General features: G+C 44.9%; 1 protein-coding gene across 2 annotated transcripts; it reads right to left on the minus strand.

The window, feature by feature from the left end:
• Positions 1–647: 647 nt before the first annotated feature.
• HAUS1 (HAUS augmin like complex subunit 1) lies at positions 648–19664 on the minus strand. Of its 2 annotated transcripts, none has more exons than XM_054031211.1 (9): positions 19558–19664; positions 13407–13581; positions 10145–10280; positions 8621–8755; positions 7593–7716; positions 6016–6081; positions 4487–4558; positions 2181–2228; positions 648–909 (listed from the first exon to the last, which is right to left on the minus strand). In XM_054031211.1, the coding sequence occupies exons 1-9, from the start codon at positions 19576–19578 to the stop codon at positions 826–828; spliced, it is 861 nt and encodes a 286-aa protein (XP_053887186.1). In that variant the 5' UTR covers positions 19579–19664; the 3' UTR covers positions 648–825. The 2 variants fall into 2 exon arrangements, with proteins under 2 accessions (XP_053887186.1, XP_053887185.1); XM_054031210.1 differs by having other exon boundaries at positions 13377–13581.
• Between the last annotated feature and the right edge of the window lie 235 nt (positions 19665–19899).

A 19899-nucleotide genomic window follows, 5' to 3' on the forward strand; every position in this document is an offset into this window, starting at 1 on the left:
TCTCTGAAATGAGGAACTGAGCTCAGGGCGATGGCAGGCAGCCATCTATCCCACCAAAAAAAAGGCATCCTCCTTGTTGGCTGGCTCCAGGGCTTGAACAGGCTATAGTGGTGCTACTACTCTATAGTGGCCTTACTACTCTCAGTGCCTTTCAAGTCAGTCACTTCAATTTATGTCTGCAGCAGGCGCCTGTTATGTTAAAGTGGGGAGAGTAATTAAGCTTCGTCTTAACAGCTACAACTCTACATTCATTTTAAAAAAGGATTTGAAGAGAAGAGAAAAGTGATTGATGTTGGGTGAGGAGACTCATCTCACAAGATGTAATAACAAATGATGTCTAGTTTCCCTTGACTAACCAAATAGAGGACTCTTCTAAGGCTAGAGCTCCAGAACCTGGTAGGGGAGAAGAAGAGACCAAGACTAACCAGATAGTTTTCTGTCAAGTCCCAACTCCTTCCTCCCTCCCTTTTTCCCCAGTTGATCTAATTTAGTAAGACAGAAGATACCTAGTACAGAAATTTAACCAAACATGAAACTGCTTTTTTGCTGATTAGGTCGCCCTCTGGAGGTCATTTACCAGTTTTAGCTCATATTTCTAAAAATGGACAGAGAAAGAAGCCTTGTTTTTATTATTCAGCCTTACAGAAATATACATATTTTTTACAAAACCAAAGCTATGAGAAACCATCAAAATCTGTGTGCTTGGCAGAAAGATGGCAAGTGCGCAGGCCCCAACAGTGAGGAATACACCACCATGTTTAGGAGCCCCAAAAGTCTACCTTAAAAAAAAAAAAAAAAAAAAGTCCTTTTCCCACGCAGTTGACTTTAGGTAAATCGGCGTTTGCTGGGCTCTGGTACTGACAGTGCCATCATGTCCACTTTACTGGAGAACTCAGCTTCTAGAGCATTCTAGAGGGAGAAAGAAACAAGAGAAATCAGTGGCAATGCAAATAACTTTTACATCATTGTTAGACAAATATGTCTCTAACGGTCAACCCCATTGGACATCATTTGTATCCATTAACCCAAATAACTGAAAGAGCATTATTGGTTTGAGATGTTTACCAGTACTCGGTACAACGCACAGTTAGTTGAGAATATAACAGGTGATTCAGCATTTAGCAGCTCATGAACAGAGAAAAATGACTCATCATACAAAGCCAAAAATTAGCATTACTAATCCGAATGATGACCCAAAAAGATATACAGCATTTTTTAATATTATGACAATGTTACATTGTTCCCAGGACAATCTCCAAATATCAAACCCTAATAAAGCATCCATTGTTATACTTATAGTCCACAAACAAGTTTGGCTTGTAACATCTAGAGAGCTTATTGCCAGGTAGCTAAAAGGCTAAATCACAGTAATTATTTCCAAACTGACATCACTGGTCCATGTTGTGTGATCCTCATGGTCCTTGGAATGCAACATTTTTAGAACCAAGTGAATGAACAGGGGGATGAATAGAGAGTCCATGACACAATCTCTTACAATGTGATGCACAGAACAGGAATATTGGAGAACCCTGTACTCTTGTTTTACTGAGATTAACATACAAATTCCACACACATGCACAAAAACAGCAAAATGCTAGTCACATGTGGTGGGATTCCCATCATGCTCGGAAGGGTTACTAGACACAGATAGGCTGCCAAAGCATATTACTAAAACTCACACCTGAGAAAGACCTACCAGTGGTGAAGAGGGATCAAATTCATGAAATAAGTGCTGATTAAAAAATGCATTACGGGCCACAACTACCCTCTGAGAATCCAGCAGCAGTGATGTATCCAAAAGGGCCTAGAGACGGCAAACAATTTTAGCAAAAAGCATCCTCGAAAGGTGGTGCAAACACTTCCGCAGAGTTCTTCAAAGCTATTTAGGTGACTAACTTCCACTGACTGCAGTGAGACTAAGGCATCTAAATAACTCTGAAGCTGGGCCGACCTTCAACATCTGTTCCTCCCTATCACCAAGAATCACTTCCATCTAATCTGAGCCACATTTTTAGCCAGATCTTTATATCTGGAGAGTGTCAAGATTAGAATCTGAGACAGATAAACCCGAACCTAACCATCATCAACGTTGGAGTTTTGGATGATATTTCCCCTCTCCCCCCCCCAAAAAATAAGTGCCAGGGTCCATTTAAATCTCTGTAAGCAACAAAAGCCCTTACCAGCTCCCGCTTTGCTTCTTCAATCTTCACTCGAGCAAGGGAAGGATTCTAAAAGAAAGAAAAATGGCATGTTAACCGCAAGTAGCGACAGTCCTGTTTCAGCTTGAAACACAGGGTTTCTCCTCATCCAAAAGATTTTAATAAAGGGTAGGAGAGGAGTGGGGGATAATCAAATGGTCTCCATGTGTTCCTCCAAGATGCAAAACGTGCTGCAATTAAAGACACAGAGCAACCCAAAATTTAATGGATTTTGAAAGAGCTTTTACGAAGCCTAATGTTAAAAGAAACATTTCCATGAAAAATTCACAAAGCTCTTGATCAAGAGAGCCTGGTTATGCATCCGAAGAAGTGGGCAGTAGCCCACGAAAGCTTATGCTCTAATAAATTTGTTAGTCTCCAAGGTGCCACAAGTACTCCTGTTCTTTTTGCGGATACAGACTAACACGGCTGCTACTCCGAAACCTGGTTTTAAACGTTCCCAGCAGTGTTTGCAGCCCAGACACTGACTAGGAAGGTGCTCACATGTGCACATAGCCTGCTTGTAGGAACACTCCTCTCCCACTCAGCATCTCAGGCACTCAGCCAGTGGTGAGAGAAGCACAAAGGCAAAGGGGCAAGGCTGAACCTTCCACATTCACTGAAAGCAAGCTACGGAAAATGGGAAGAATAAAAGCCAATTTTGGTGTCTCGAGTCCCTTGACAGAACCAAGCAAACTGCGTCTGGGGACTAGGATAGAGGGGGATACGCAGAGGTCTTCCAGAGGTGTCAACTCATCTAGATAGTTGCCTAGTTTTATAAAAGGCTACATGAAAAGCTCTAGCAAAGTCAGAACAAACTAAAATTTCATATTGACAATGACTTGTTTATACTGCTCTATATGCTATATCAGTGTTTCACAACCTGGGGGTAGGGGGGTGTGATTTAGTTTATAATTACATGGTAAAAATGAGAAAAACCAATTTTTCAGTAACAGTGTGCTGGGACACTTTTGCATTGTTATGTTTGATTTTTTAAGCAAGTAGTTTTTAATTGAGGTGAAACTTGGGGTACGCAAGACAAATCAGCCTCCTGAAAGGGGTCCAGTAGTCTGGAAAGGTTGAGAACCACTGATCTAAGGTGAGGGAGTCAGGCCTGCAGCAAGGATGTGTGTAGTGGGGGGAACTCATTGCAAGGAGTGGGTTGGTGAAGACAAGAAGGATGGTCCAGTGGTTAAGGCATTACCTGAGGACCTAGGAGACCTGGATTCAGTTCCCTGTTCCAGCACAGCTCCCCATGTGACCTTGGGCAAGTCACTTAATGGCTCTGTGCCTCATTTCCCCATCTGGGATAGGAGATAATAGCACTTCCCTACCTCACAAGGTGCTGTGAGGATAAATACATTACAGATTGTGAGGCGCCCAGAGACTACAGTAATGGGGCCAGATAAATACGAGAGGTAGAACTGTGAATCTCGAAATCACACTGCTACCCCCCAATTGTGGCAGCATCTTCTCTATGTCCAAGAAGGAGAATCCCTCACTACTGATTTGAGAAAGGAATATGAATTTTGTGTTTCATCCACTTTCAGAGGAGCTCTCCAAGTGCTGCAGTTAGATTGTCCCTCAAGCAACACATACAGGTGACCTGTCCACTTCATGCAAAGACAGGGTTTGGATACCTCTCACTTTGTGGATTAATAAACTACTGTTGGCTCTAATCTCTTTGAATTACTGTACAGTTGTTTATAGAGGTTCCCTTACCTGAACTCCAACTACTGCACAATGCTGTAACCATTTATACTGCTACATAAATGATTAACAGTAATGGTGGTATGTACCAGCAGATTCAAAGTTTTAAAATTATTGATAATCTTTGGAAAATAATTGTACCATAGATTTTTGTTTTCCTCTCAACTTTTCCAGATAATTCACCTGATGCCTAGCTTATCCAACCAGTTTATTTGGGTTCGATTCCCATGCATTGTGGTAGAAGAGAGCAAAAACTATCTAGTGGAACTATTTAAACAGCCTTCTATTTAAGCAAAATCCTTCGTCTAGACAATTCATTAAGGGACGTACACAGAGTTTGGAAACAGCACAACTGTCAGCCTGTCAACGCCATTGCAACGGAATTTATTTACATTTTGATGTCTATATATATCTAAAATATTTCAGCTACAAAACACCCCCTGAAGTTAATTTGACAATGAAATTAATGCCTAAATTATAGCATCTAAACAGAAGCTATTCCATTTTTATATATATATACACACACACATACACACACACTTCGAATACCAGAAGAGAATAGTAGTAGAAATAATTACAGGAGTTAAGTCCAAGTAGGACTCCAGTTTCTTCTTCAAAGGCACAGTCTGTTGCTTTAGTTCAGACAGTTTCTGTGAATACAGCAAAGCACCAGGTTATATTTCTGCAATCTAATTTGGTAGAAGTGATGCAAATCAGTAAAACAAAGCATTTACGAATTTCCAAATGTTTTATTCTGTACAGATTTTTAAGGGAGCCCATTGTTGCCGTAATTCTGATTAACTCTTCCCAGGATTTAATATTCCAACAATTTTATTTAGTCAAATCCAGTTGAAGTTTTATATTGAAGTAAAAACGCAAATTTTTGTATTACCCTTATGAAAAAATATAATGTCTTTTCACACAATATACCATTTGGTGGCTGTTCGCTGGTCTGTGTGAAAGGAGGTGGTGATCTCAATCTATAATCCAGTGGACACCTGTCCACGTCACAGAAAAACACCTTTACAATTGGCACTACCTGAGACCCTTGCTGGTGATCTCAGCACAGGCCAAGACTGAATAGATCACGAAGAATGAGTTACACACTAACACCTAAAGGCTGTCCTGCCAGAACAGGGCTGAGCCACATAGGTGGGACAGTGTGGGGAACCTTCCACCACCACTTTTGGTGCTGTACCCATTCAGTGCACAAAGAGAAGAGTTAACTTTTTGAGGGTTACTAATCAAGCAACTTTCACTAGCACTAAAGCCATTTAAAAGTCAAAGATAAACCTATGATCCAGTAATTTACACCCCCCTCCACCCCAAACATTTGTTCAGCACTCTGCAAAACAGATAAAAGAACACTGTCAAGTCAAAATTGCCTCCATATTTAGGCTCTATGAGAAAACAAAAGTTTTACAAACCAAGACCTACGTAGAAGTTTCTATGATTTTTTTAAATTTAAAATTTCAATGGGAACATTTATCAACCAGCATTTCCCCTGAAACATTTTGCAATCCAAATACTGCCAAACAATGCTAGTTCATGACATCCACAAAGTGAAACTGACAAGGCTATATTCATCATTCAAACTAACTAATAAGCAAGAAATAAAACAACATAAATGGCAAAAAGCACATTACACGTTTGGAATTCTCTCTGTTATAGTAACAGGGTGATATTAGTGTTGTGACAGCAGAAAGAACAGACTCAGACAGACATCATGTGCAGCAGCAAAGAGCTGGTGAATCCACAATTAGAAACACAGGAAACATGTTTTTTAAAAATGGAAGTATTGTGACAGTGTCTCTTTAACAAATTACATCATTATTATCTTACAGTATTCACAATTATATCCAAAAATGTCATGTTCACATAAAACTGGAGGAGGCCTCAGGATGTAAAATTTGAATCACAGATTAGATTTTGGACACCACCACAGATCAGAGGCATTTGGATGTGGGATGTTGGTTTGGGCCTCTCTCTAACATACACGTGTACTCGAGCATCCATATGGATAAATGTTATTTCATTAAACTAGCCAAACAAATGCTGATTCACATGTACCACTTCAGAAATGTCCCTCTTGTCACAACACACCCACCTCTGAGAGGCTCACTAATGACTGATGTGTCAAGGAAGGATCCATCCCGCTTGCAGAAAGCTGTTCCTACAAGAGAAAAACAGTTCACAGTTTGTATAGCACACCCTGCTCCTCTACTGAACAGACAGTGTACAATACATTATTCATAGCAAAACTTTAAACAGAAAATGCAGATATATTTTGATGCTTCCTTGTATTTTAACATAAGCAGGCAAAAAGAAAAAAAAGTTAACTATAGCAGGAATTTAGTGCTGTTTTAAGCGCTATCTTCAAGCAACTTTAACTGTGGAGTCAGTGGCTAATGAAACATCCATAAACAGCAATATACCTACTAGAAAACCAGCATGACTAGAGCATTCAATGAGGACATGAGTAGGTTTACCTAGTAAAATGTCATCATACTAATAAAACATTTATCCCTCAGAATTGCCAGACTATTGTACATAGTCATTCTGTCAAAGTGGCCTGTAACACTCACCCTTACTTGCTTCATAGGGGGTTGGGAAACTTAATTTCTCATATAGTACTTAACTAGTCCAACACTGGGTTTCAGAATCAGTCAAGTAACCAATATGCAATGCATGTTACACTGTACCACTACCAAAATCATGACATTCAAAAAGAACATGCTCTCTGATATCATCTGTACAGACAAATATGTGAAGAGTAATTCCAACTATAATCCATGCTTACACATTTTTAAATTTATGAAGGTTCCCCAAATTTATGAAGGTTCCTACTTTGAGCAGAGCGTTGGACTAGATGACCTCCTGAGGTCTCTTCCAACCCTAATCTTCTCTATCAAGGAACACTGGAAAAAATTGGTCTTATTTAACCAAAAAATAGCTATGGGGGACCTACATTTACTTACCTGTAATTGTTGCTTTAAGGTCTCAGTCCTCCAACACTTAAAGCCCACGTGTAACTTTAACGGGACAATTCTGTGAGTAAAAAGCTACACACTTGCTTACATATTTGCATTTGTCCTCCCAGTATACAACTAAGGCTACATTTTTGGTACAGCAGTCGCGCTGTTCATGGTAATCATTAATTTTAATAAAGTCAATTTAGTAAAGCCACAATTGTGGGGTGAGCTCATTCTTCAACCCCTCAGCCCCAGACCATAACCTTTCTGTGAGTATGGTTCCCCCCATACACACCTATGTTGTGAAATTGACTAAAAATTTGTGTAACAAAATCATTATATACAACTAGCTTTAAAACTCTAAACCCTAACTTTAAAATATTGGGGCAACTACTTACCACCCCACTCCAGCAGGGGACACATTCAACCCCTAAGGCCTCTCTTACCTCTTAAGCGAAAGAATCCAAGGATCACAGCATCCATCCACTTATCCCCAGCTCTGCAGGAAAGGTGACGAGGGATCAGTTACAACTGATTCCCTTCAAGGACCAACCATTCCTTACTTCCAAGTATTAGCTGTAATAGATTTCCCCTCTTGGAGGCCAAGAAGCTCCAAAGAGGTCTCTACTAGTGACACCATACATTTTGGGGCCCAATTTGGCATGATCACATATTCCTTCAACAATACTGGTAGAAGATGTTTATCACCAACCTCTGCAGCCTTTATCCTGAATTTGAAGTCCTCAGATTTATCCTTCAGGAACTTCATGTTCTGGGTTCGGCTGTCAGCTTTGGCTTTTTCCATTGCCAGATGTTCTTCTGTTTTTTTAAGGTCCCTTTAAGAAGAAAATTGTGGTGAATATATGTGGCTTACTAACCTTCAGCCAAATTAACACTCTCAAGTAAACACCCACAGGAGGGACAAAGTGAAACAGAAAACTGAGTTTCTCTCACAGTCTCTCCACCAGCTCAGTCTATTTGTGGAGAGATTTCCATATGCACAGATACCCCACAGATTCCCAAGACCCTACAATAGCAGGGCATGTGCATGAAAAGCCAGGACATCTGTACAACAACTCATACTAATAATCTGGTGGGTCACTACACTAGATTAGTTAGTGGAGAACCTAGGAATACAACTGTTAAGTGACTTAACTAAAATCATGCAGTGCGGTAATGGCAGAGCTGGGACAAGTATACGGGAATGCTAGTTCTACAACATTAACTATGCTGCTGCTGCTATCAGTGTCACAATAGTTAAGAGTTTACTGTAGTGCCCCTCATTGTAGTATCCAAGCACTTCAATGTAAATTAAATCTGCATGGTGAGGTCACTGGTGGACTTAGTGGAATTTTATAATCTTTTGGTTAAAGAAGATTCTTTTGGGGAATCTTTTTTGTTCTAACCCAGTCCCTTATTTTTACCACTAAACCACACTACTCATGCTCAAAAAAATATGCACAAAGCAGTAAGTGGGAGATGCAGGCACGTACTTGTAAGCACTAGTCAACCCATAATGTTTAATTTCATCATTGTAGCCTTGGGATTTTTAAACCTCTTAACTATTTGAAGCAAATTTTTTGCAAGGGCCTTGACTAGTGGTTTAAACTGCTGTGAAGTAGAGCAATATTGAACTCAATATTCAGATGTCCTTGTTACTGTTCATAGACAATAAAGTTGCTGAGAACAGGGGACCAGCAAACCCCATTCAGCTCTTTCCCTTTCTCCCCAACTACTCACTCTTGGAGATGTTTTTCCAGCACCAGAGCTGCAGTTAGCTTTTTCCTAAGGCTGGTCAATTCAAGCTCCATTTCTCTGTTTCTCGATTCTGTCGCATGTAAATCTGAGGTCAAATCATTGATAGCGGGGATGAAGCTAATGAAACAAGAGATTTCATTGATCTGTGTAGAAGTCCACGCCGCTGAAGCTCGGGGTTATATAATTACTTATTTTCTTTCATATTTTCCATAAAGCTTTTGTAGGATTCTTCTCAAATAATGGCAAATCTGTTAACAGTTAGGTCTGTCTAAACTATCTTACAATCCAAATAGCTAAGAACTTCTATAAGCCAGGGTTTGACAATGTACATAAAATTCAAAATAGTTTAACATTTTAATTGCTATGCAATACACATTTATACTGCTCCTTTTATCATGAAGCATTTCACAAGCTATAAACATGTACTAACTGAACTGCAACCGCTTCTGGGACAGATGATGGCATGCAGCCTGAGCAAACCACACTGCACAACAGCTGGAGTAGGAGGGAGAGGAACAGAGGCAGAAAGGGACATTTTAGCTAAAGGCACATGGAAAACCCCTACTTTTATTAAGAGAGCCAGACAACCTCATTTTTGTAAGGTTTCATCTGAGAAATCTATGCAGGATGCACAGCCAAATACTCCATTTAAATCTGTCCAAAAGGATGAAGGGCTGAGCAGACCCTAGCAGGTTTTAGGGAAATCAGATTTGAAATACTGAGGTGTCCAACCTGTGGCTCTTGAGGGTGACTACATTAAGGAAAAGTCTATTTAATTAAGAATTGAAAATGCAACCCCTGAATTTACACTTTGCAATTCTTCAGCAGAAATCTCTGAATCAGCCAACCACTGCAGCTACCCACAGAGCAGCTATGGGTCCTTCCCTACTGCAAGTGCTCAACAGCACCCCTGCTGGCCGCCTGCACCATCACAGGAATAGGAAGTGAGAGTAACATTGACTACTCCATTGCCTGCTTCTCTGCTGGCTCTGGGGGCCCCAGGAAGAGCAGGACAGCAGCTAGACTGGCTCCCTCTGGGCCTATGGAAGTGGCTAGCAAAGGATGGCTCCCACTCCCACACACTGACTCAGAGTAGCCCAAGAAGGGGGGAAAAGAGGAGAAGCTGGGAATGAGCAGCCAGTTACAGCTCCCTGATTCTTTAGCTGAGTCCAGCTAGGAGCGTCTGTAAATTGTGCCTGCTAGCATAAGAGCCTCCAGCAGGGGACAGCTGGAGTGCAGCATCCGTCAGCTACGCCCCCTCCCCACTCTTGACCTGCTGCAGGGAGTATAGGGAGGGAGGAGTAGGAGATAGCCATTTCAACGCTACATCCACTGGGAACTCCCCCACCACAGAATTGCGGGTGCTTTCCACTCACTTTGTGCTGCATAAGTGGCACAAAGAAGTGGAACAGGGCAGAAAATTGGCCCCAGAGAACTGATTGTGGCCTCAAACTGAGAAGATTGGACACCACTGACCCAGACTTCAGCAAACTGTGGAAGAATTACCTTGCCAGGGAAGTATCCCTTGTTTCAAGCGCCATTGCACTATCTACCAATGCATTCAGATAGCTGGTGCCTGCGCTAGAGAGACTGTTGAAGGAAAGAGTCACACTCTCCATGAGAAGCTCCTGTAGATAGTTGGCTGAAAAACCAAATAGTTACTTTCATTTAATATTTGTCACAGGTGTGCATGAGACTATACAAATTTAGAATACACAGTCTGCTTCAAGATACTTACAGTCTAATCAGACACAAAAGACACAGTTTAAGGTTCAATGTTCTGTGCTCCATTTTGTAAGTATTACATAAACAATCTATTGGATGGATCTTAAAAAGAGAATCCTACAAAAAGTAGAAACTAGGTCAAATTACAAAGGATGGATATAAACAAATAACACAAGTATGTAGGGACAAAATTAGAAAGGCCAAGGCACAAAACAAGATTAAACTAGCTAGCGACACAAAGGAGAACAAGAAAACATTCTACAAATGCATTTACAGCAGTTCTCAAACTGTGGATTGGGACCTCAAAGTGTGTCGCAATCCCATTTTAATGGGGGTCGCCAGGGCCAGCATTAGACTTGCTGGGACACAGGGCGCCACCCCCACCCAGGGCGGCTGGGGCTCAGGCTGCAGCCCCTTCTCCCCCCACCCAGGGCATCAGGGCTGAGACTGCGGCCCCTTCTCCCCGTACCCATGGTGGTAGGGCTCAGGCTCCAGCCCTCCCCCGGGGTCATAAAGTAACTTTGTTGTCAGAATGGGGTGGCGGTGCAGTAAAGTTTGAGAATCCCTGAAGCAAGAAGACGACCAAGGACAGGGTTAGGCCCATTACTCAATGTGTGTGTGTGTGTGGGGGGGGGGGGGGGGGGGCGGGGCAATAACAGAAAATGAGGAAATGGCAGAAGTGCTAAATGACTTTTTTGTTTCAGTTTTCACTAAAAAGGTTAGTAGCGATTGGATGTCTAACATAGGGAAGTCCAGTGAAAATGGGGTAGGATCAGAGGTTAAAATAGGGAAAGAACAAGTTAAAAATTACTTAGACAAGTTAGATGTCTTCAAGTCACAAGGACCTGATGAAATGCATCCTAGAATACTCAAGCAGCTGACTGAGCAGATATCTGAGCCATTAGCGATTATCTTTGAAAAGTGATGGAAGACAGGAGAGATTCCACAGGACTGGAAAAGGGCAATAGTGCCAATCTATAAAAAGGGAAATACGGACAATTTAGGGATTTACAGACCAGTTATCTTAATTTCAGTACCCAGAAAGATAATGGAGCAAATAATTAAGCAATCAACTTGCAAAAACCTAGAAGATAATAAGGTGATAAGTAACAGTCAACATGGATTTGTCAAGAACAAGTTGAACCTAATACCTTTCTTTGACAGGGTAACAAACCTTCTGGATGGATGGATGGATGGATTGGAGCGGGGAGGGAGAGAGTGGTAGATGTGGTATATCTTGAGTTTAGTAAGGCTTTTGATACTGTCTCACATGTCCTTCTCATAAACAAACTAGGGATGGAGCTACTATAAGGTGGGTGCATAACTGGTCGGAAAACCGTTCCCAGAGAGTAGTTATCAGTGGTTCAGTCATGCTGGAAAGGCATATCCAGTGGGGTCCCGCAGGGATCAGTTCTGCATCCGGTTCTGTTCAATATCTTCATCGGTGATTTAGATAATGGCATAGAGAGCACACTTATAAAGTTTGCGGATTATACCAAACTGTGCACGGTTGCAAGTGCTTTGGAGGATAGGATTAAAATTTCAAAATAATCTGGACAAACTGGAAGTAAATAGGATGAAATTCAATAAGGACAAATGCACAGTACTCCACTTAGGAAGGAACAATCAGTTGCACACATACAAAATGGGAAACGACTGCCTAGCAAAGAGTATTGCGGAAAGGGATCTGGGAGTCATAGTGGATCACAAGCTAAATATGTGTGAACAATGTAACACTGTTGAAAAAAAAGCAAATGTCATTCTGGGATGTATCAGCAGGAGTGTTGTAAACAAGACACAAGAAGTAATTCTGCTCTATTCCATGCTGTTTAGGCCTCAACTGGAATATTGTGTCCAGTTCTGGACATCACATTTCAGGAAAGATGTGGACAAATTGGAGAAAGTCTAGGGAAGAGCAACAAAAATTATTAAAGGTCTAGAAAACATGACCTATAAGGGAAGATTGAAAAAATTGGATTTGTTTAGTCTGGAGAAGAGAAGACTCAGAGGAAACAGGATAACTTTTTATGTACTTGAAAACTGTTGTTACGAGGAGGTGGGAGGTAAATTGTTCTCGTGAACCTCTGAGGATAAGACAAGAAGCAATGGCTTAAATTGCAGCAAGGGCAGTTTAGGTTGGACATTAGGAAAAACTTCCTAATTGTCGGGGTAGGTAAGCAATGGAATAAATTGCTTAGGGAGGTTGTGGAATGTCCATAATTGGAGATTTTTAAGAGCAGGTTAGACAAACACCTCTCAGGGGTGGTCTAAATAATACTTAGGGGACTGGACTAGATGACCTCTCGAGGTCCCTTCCAGTCCTACTAGTCTATGATTCATTGGGAGACTACACAGGGAAAAACAAAACAAAAACAAAAAAAACCACACACATATTTTTGAGTGTGATTAGGAAAGAAGAAAGAAATTCTCCTGCATGCAGTATCCGAATTCTTATGATATCATAACTTATAGAATCCTACCTAATTAAAACCTTGCAAGTGGTTTTTATTTAGTATATGAAATGTTAAAATAAGAATGATTACGGTGGCCTCAGTTGCGTGGTTGCTCCAGAAATACTGACTGCCATTCTCCATTTTATCCAATGCTCACTCCCTATGATTAGCTATGGAGTTGCTAAACAACATCGCTGCTGTTTCAGAATCCTAAATTGCTTCCCTCAGTTAGAGATTAACATTGGCTCAGACACTTGAGATCAACACTAACCCTGACCCCCACCCTTGTACATACAGTATCTCTATTTCAGTGCTGTGCCAGCTAGCTTGGCAGCGTAGGAAGTTCAGCACCTAAAATGCTCGTCAGCCTTTACAGCCTGCTCAAGTTGATTTAAGAAATTGTTGTTGGCCAATCTGATGTCACTGTTGGGAGAAAAGCCTTTGTGTTTGACGATATATAGCTGGATTTCAAAATCCTACTTTTTCACACTTCTTATAAGATATTACAGCGAGTAGAAAAGAGAAACCCTACAGGGTCACTTAGAAAAAGGCATTTTTACTGTAACTGGAGTTTGAAGTGCCATGATCACCTTCTGACTCATATTCTGCAGTCTTCTGTTTCATGTCATCTATCACGAGGGAGACATCCTTGTCTCTGGTTTCATTGCATTCCGCAAGCTCAGATAAAATATCAACAGTCCGTGAATTCACTTCGTATTGTGGAATGGGTTGATCCCCAAAGGTCCTTTTTAGCCATAAAGTAACCTGCCAGGAAAGTGGGAGTAAAGAAGGTAAATGGTTTAATTTAAGGAAGGGGAATTAAATATCAGGCAAGAGAACTGGAAATTAGAGCCATCAACCACAAATCTTACTCCTGTCTGAGGGGTTTTGTCTACACTAGACTTTTTTGGGGGGGAATCTTCCATTGTTGCACTACCGTTGGTTGTAGCAATGGTAGAAGCGCAAATGTAGACTAGAAGAACAGGGTTCACCCCCAAATTTAGTCTGCTGGTTGGATCATTAGCTTCCCTGGCCGGGTACTGATGGGGAGCACGACATGAATGCTTATCCATGCCACCCTTTGCAACCATGAAGGAGCACATGAAGCTCAAATGCAAAATGGGGTAAGACTTCAGGACAACGCTCTCACAAGACAATGAAATACTACAAGTGGTAAAATCTAACAGTCTGAAATTTCCAATACTATGCAAAACTGTTTGGCATGCTAACATAGATAAGGCTAAACAGTTTCTAAGGTACGTTGTGGATGAATGCAGTTCATGACCAATTCATATTGAAAGAAATTATTTAAAACCATAATTGGCTTTTAGGCAACCCAGTTACTCCTCCAGCAAGTGGTGTTAAATATAGTTTTTCTTCAGCATTCAACTGTAGCCTTGATTAGAAGCTGTTTGGCTCATCTGCTCTAGCCAGACAAACCGGCAGTACACCCTGTGGCTCCTGTTACCATAGTATCTCAGCATCCCACACTGCTTAATGTATTTACCCTATCAACAGACATATGAAATAGGGGGGATGTTATTAGTTCCATTTTACAAATGAGGAACAAAGGACCAGATCCTCAAACTTCCTCCAGGGACATTTGGACCCTAAATACCTTTAAGGATCAGGGGTCTAACTGACTTGCCCAAAGTCACATAGGAAGTCTGTGGCAGAGTAGGGATTTGAACCTAGGTCTCCCATATCCCAGAGTAGCGCCCTAACCACTGAACTATTCTTCCTGTCAGCTTAGCCTGAAATGGTTTTATATTGAGTTTAAATGTGGTTTGAATCCACAGGAAAAAAAGCCCAGAAAATGGGAGACTTAACATCAGCAGTGATTTCAGGTTACAAACCAACCATATGAACACTGAAGCATGAATTGGACACTTCATGAACAAAATCCATGGAAAGAAGTGGGAGATTTTAAAAAGTCATTTCAAAATATCTTTATGAAATCTAAAACCCATTTTCATATCACCCTTGTTCACTTCAGCAGACCAAGCAAAACTTGGAGCGTTCAAAAGGGACACTCCTTTTTCTGCACTCCCACCAGAGTAGTATATTGACCTTGTGTTTTGTACCTCTAATTTAATCAGTGGACTTCATCCTAAATCATACTGGAGAAAGCAAAGTTATAGCCCTGGGGGAAAAGCCAGACCTCCTGAAAACATACAGCAGTGAAGTTTTATTGTAGTGAAATATTACAAAAATTCCCGGGGTCCATTGATGGAGGATGGAATGTATCTTCCTGACAGGAACCTGGCACAACATAATGTGATGCTAGCAAACTAGGTGCCAGCTCCTGGCAAAGTCCCCATGTCTCAATGGAACAATAACAAAGATGAGCCAGACTGAATCCAGCTACGTATGTGCGTTAGTATTGTTTATAAGAATGTGTTTAGACTTTATTGAATGCCTGTGAGTTGCTGCCTGCATTAATTTCATTTATAATATCTGTATCCCATATTGTAAGGTAATATTTGAGCGTTTGTATTGTGAGCCTCTCTGACTGTGTAAATCACCAGACAGTAGAGAGACATTAACCAGTGTGAAATGCTGGTTTCCAACAGAAGATGTTACATCCTGCCCAACAGCAAAGGTCTGTTGATAACAGACGGACTATTGTGGGACATTAAAGAGGACAATGTTGGTTGTTCTGTCCCCCTCATTCTAAAGACAAGCCATGCAAGTGGATTCCTCCCATCAACTGAGTTTGCAGCTCAGAGCACAATGGAGGAGGGGAAGAAAGATGCATAAAAAGAAGGAACTGGATCTCTATGCTGCTTAAAGTCTGAGGGACAAAGTTTTCTAAGCATAAATAAGAGGTCCACAGCCTCTTAGCCTGGGTTAGTCCTAAAGTAGTAGTTTTCAATCTTTTTTTATTTGTGGACCCCTAAAAACTTTTGAATGGAGATGCAGACCCCTTTTGAAGTTCAACCTGTAGTCCATGGACCCCTACCATAGAGTCTTACACTGATAACTGACTGAACAGAATTCAACTATCAATGTTGCATGTCTTGGCACAGCTTTTGACGTAGTGTAAGAAAGGGTGCTAAACTGTGGGCTTCTATGGTAATGACAACACTTCCAGGTTTTGACCTACAAAGGGGGAAGGATTCACATATTTTTTGATTGAAACTTTATTTTTATAGTCACCTTTTGCAGACCCCTTAAACATAGTCTGCGGACCCCCTAGAGTCTTAAAGGACATATAGAACTTGCTGAATACAGAAGCTTCTATTACCTTTGGAAACTTAAGACTGTAACTCATTTGGGTATGTATGTTCACCTGCTTTAATTTTATAAATAACTAGTTTCCTTTTCCTACTTAATATATTTTGTACAGTTTATTATAAGATTGGCTACAAGCATCATCTTTGGTGTAAGATCTAATGGTCTTGGATGACCTGGGGTAAGTAACTGATCCTTTGAGACTGGGTGTAACCTGAAAGCTTACTTGGATGGCAAGACAGTGTCCAAGGGGACTGTCTGTGACTGCATGTTAAGGCTGTATAGCATCTGAGGAGCTTACACTTGATAATTGGTTGGTGTAATCTAATTATAGCACTCTCAGACAATTTGGTGTTTGTTCCCTGCTTCCTAACAGTCTGCCCTGAGGCTAGTACTCCTGTTTTTGAGTCATTGCAGGCAGCTTTACATCAGCAAATCACAATTTTCTGACACATAAGATCTATCTTAATAGTACAGTACCTTAAACCTGCCAAGGCTACCAGCCCAGACATCATTTAAGGCACACTGAATTAGGGCTGACTATTTTTCTAATGGGACTTTGCTTTGTTTTAAACATTCCCCTACTTTTTCTTCTGGTTACAAACATAATAAGAAAGAAGGATTTTTAGTTTAATGCTCCATACAAACAGGCGGTAGGAAAGCACTATCTAGGATAACATAGGTGTAGCCTATGCTACTGAAATGGGATGTGGAATCTGCATCCCCTGTTCTTCCTGAGCACAAATATCTATTTCTCTACAAACTTTTGTGCAAAGCACAATGTCTAGTTAAACATAGCTCATAAGCTACAGAGTTCCAATCCCCCAAAATTGTTGAGAAGGGTCAGAGGGCTTCAAGTAAGCCCAAGTGATCCCACCCATCAGTAAGTAATATACAGAGTAGGATAATTATGAATGTACCCCTCCACATTCCATAGGACAAGTAGATACTTGCGGCACGCTTGGGGAGGAGGGAGGCCCTGAGGAGATTTGGGGCACACAGTGGAGAAGTGGGGATTTGAGGCACACACTAGGAGCAAGGGAGATCACAAGGGGAGAATATTTAGTGCACACGAAGGAGCAGGAGAGGCCTGGGATGGGAGAATATTTGGGGCACACACCGAAGAGAGGAGGCCCAGTGGCAGGGGAATATTTGGGGCACACAGTGGGACTGGGGCACAGGCCGGGGGGAGCATTAGGGGCACAGAGTGGAGATGGAGCATGGGCTGGAGGGGCCATTGCAAGCACATGGTGGGGACAGGGGCCCAGGCCGGGGGTCCATTGGGGGCACACAGCAGGGACAGAGGGGCATTGGGGGCACATATCAGAGACAGGGCACGGGCCGGAGGACCATTGCAGGCACACAGCAGGAACTGGGCCACAGGCCCATTGGGGGGGCACACAGCAGGAAACTGTGGGAAGCCAGGGGCAAACACTGGGGGGCGGGGAGCATTGGGAGCGTGGAGCTGGGGGGCATGGGCTGCGGGGAAGGGAAGGCAAACACCGGGGGGCCGGCCATTGGGAGCGCACAGCGGGGAGCTGGGGGGTGACAACTTAGGGGGAAGTAGAGGCAATCCCCGGGGGGCATTGGGAGCGCACAGCGGGGAGCTGGGGGGTGACAGCCTAGGGGGAAGTAGAGGCAATCCCCGGGGGGCATTGGGAGCGCACAGCGGGGAGCTGGGGGGTGACAGCCTAGGGGGAAGTAGAGGCAATCCCCGGGGGGCATTGGGAGCGCACAGCGGGGAGCTGGGGGGTGACAGCCTAGGGGGAAGTAGAGGCAATCCCCGGGGGGCATTGGGAGCGCACAGCGGGGAGCTGGGGGGTGACAGCCTAGGGGGAAGTAGAGGCAATCCCCGGGGGGCATTGGGAGCGCACAGCGGGGAGCTGGGGGGTGACAGCCTAGGGGGAAGTAGAGGCAATCCCCGGGGGGCATTGGGAGCGCACAGCGGGGAGCTGGGGGGTGACAGCCTAGGGGGAAGTAGAGGCAATCCCCGGGGGGCATTGGGAGCGCACAGCGGGGGGTGACAGCCTAGGGGGAAGTAGAGGCAATCCCCGGGGGGCATTGGGAGCGCACAGCGGGGAGCTGGGGGGTGACAGCCTAGGGGGAAGTAGAGGCAATCCCCGGGGGGCATTGGGAGCGCACAGCGGGGAGCTGGGGGGTGACAGCCTAGGGGGAAGTAGAGGCAATCCCCGGGGGGCATTGGGAGCGCACAGCGGGGAGCTGGGGGGTGACAGCCTAGGGGGAAGTAGAGGCAATCCCCGGGGGCCATTGGGAGCGCACAGCGGGGAGCTGGGGGGTGACAGCCTAGGGGGAAGTAGAGGCAATCCCCGGGGGGCATTGGGAGCGCACAGCGGGGAGCTGGGGGGTGACAGCCTAGGGGGAAGTAGAGGCAATCCCCGGGGGGCATTGGGAGCGCACAGCGGGGAGCTGGGGGGTGACAGCCTAGGGGGAAGTAGAGGCAATCCCCGGGGGGCATTGGGAGCGCACAGCGGGGAGCTGGGGGGTGACAGCCTAGGGGGAAGTAGAGGCAATCCCCGGGGGGCATTGGGAGCGCACAGCGGGGAGCTGGGGGGTGACAGCCTAGGGGGAAGTAGAGGCAATCCCCGGGGGGCATTGGGAGCGCACAGCGGGGAGCTGGGGGGTGACAGCCTAGGGGGAAGTAGAGGCAATCCCCGGGGGGCATTGGGAGCGCACAGCGGGGAGCTGGGGGGTGACAGCCTAGGGGGAAGTAGAGGCAATCCCCGGGGGGCATTGGGAGCGCACAGCGGGGAGCTGGGGGGTGACAGCCTAGGGGGAAGTAGAGGCAATCCCCGGGGGCCATTGGGAGCGCACAGCGGGGAGCTGGGGGGTGACAGCCTAGGGGGAAGTAGAGGCAATCCCCGGGGGGCATTGGGAGCGCACAGCGGGGAGCTGGGGGGTGACAGCCTAGGGGGAAGTAGAGGCAATCCCCGGGGGGCATTGGGAGCGCACAGCGGGGAGCTGGGGGGTGACAGCCTAGGGGGAAGTAGAGGCAATCCCCGGGGGGTATTGGGAGCGCACAGCGGGGAGCTGGGGGGTGACAGCCTAGGGGGAAGTAGAGGCAATCCCCGGGGGGCATTGGGAGCGCACAGCGGGGAGCTGGGGGGTGACAGCCTAGGGGGAAGTAGAGGCAATCCCCGGGGGGCATTGGGAGCGCACAGCGGGGAGCTGGGGGGTGACAGCCTAGGGGGAAGTAGAGGCAATCCCCGGGGGGCATTGGGAGCGCACAGCGGGGAGCTGGGGGGTGACAGCCTAGGGGGAAGTAGAGGCAATCCCCGGGGGGCATTGGGAGCGCACAGCGGGGAGCTGGGGGGTGACAGCCTAGGGGGAAGTAGAGGCAATCCCCGGGGGGCATTGGGAGCGCACAGCGGGGAGCTGGGGGGTGACAGCCTAGGGGGAAGTAGAGGCAATCCCCGGGACATGCCCCTCTCTGTGCGGACCCCGCCACGCACAGCCAATCGGGGGCAGCGCCCGCGCGGTGACCGTTACCCGTCTCAGCTTCTCCTCCATCCCGGCCGCCGCCGCTTGGCGGATTGCGCCGCGTTGAATCCCGTCTCCTCCCGCCGCCTTCCCGTCATCCTCCGCGCACCGCTTCAGCCGGCACTGAGGGGACGAGGCGCGCACAGATGACCTCAGTGCCGCGGCGCTTGCTGGGAGTTGTAGTTCGCAGCGGGTGTCCTTCTCTCAGACCCCGCCCCCTCCCTAAACCACGCCCAGAAGGGACTGACAGGCTGGTGGCAGCGCCCCTTGCCCTAGAGACGGCAGACAAGGGGTCTGGGCTATGTGACCCTCTGTCTGCAACGAGGGGCCTCGCCTTGCTCAGCCTGGGGC

This window comes from Malaclemys terrapin, chromosome 6 (genome assembly GCF_027887155.1).
Source record: "Malaclemys terrapin pileata isolate rMalTer1 chromosome 6, rMalTer1.hap1, whole genome shotgun sequence".
Taxonomy (NCBI): domain Eukaryota; kingdom Metazoa; phylum Chordata; order Testudines; family Emydidae; genus Malaclemys; species Malaclemys terrapin.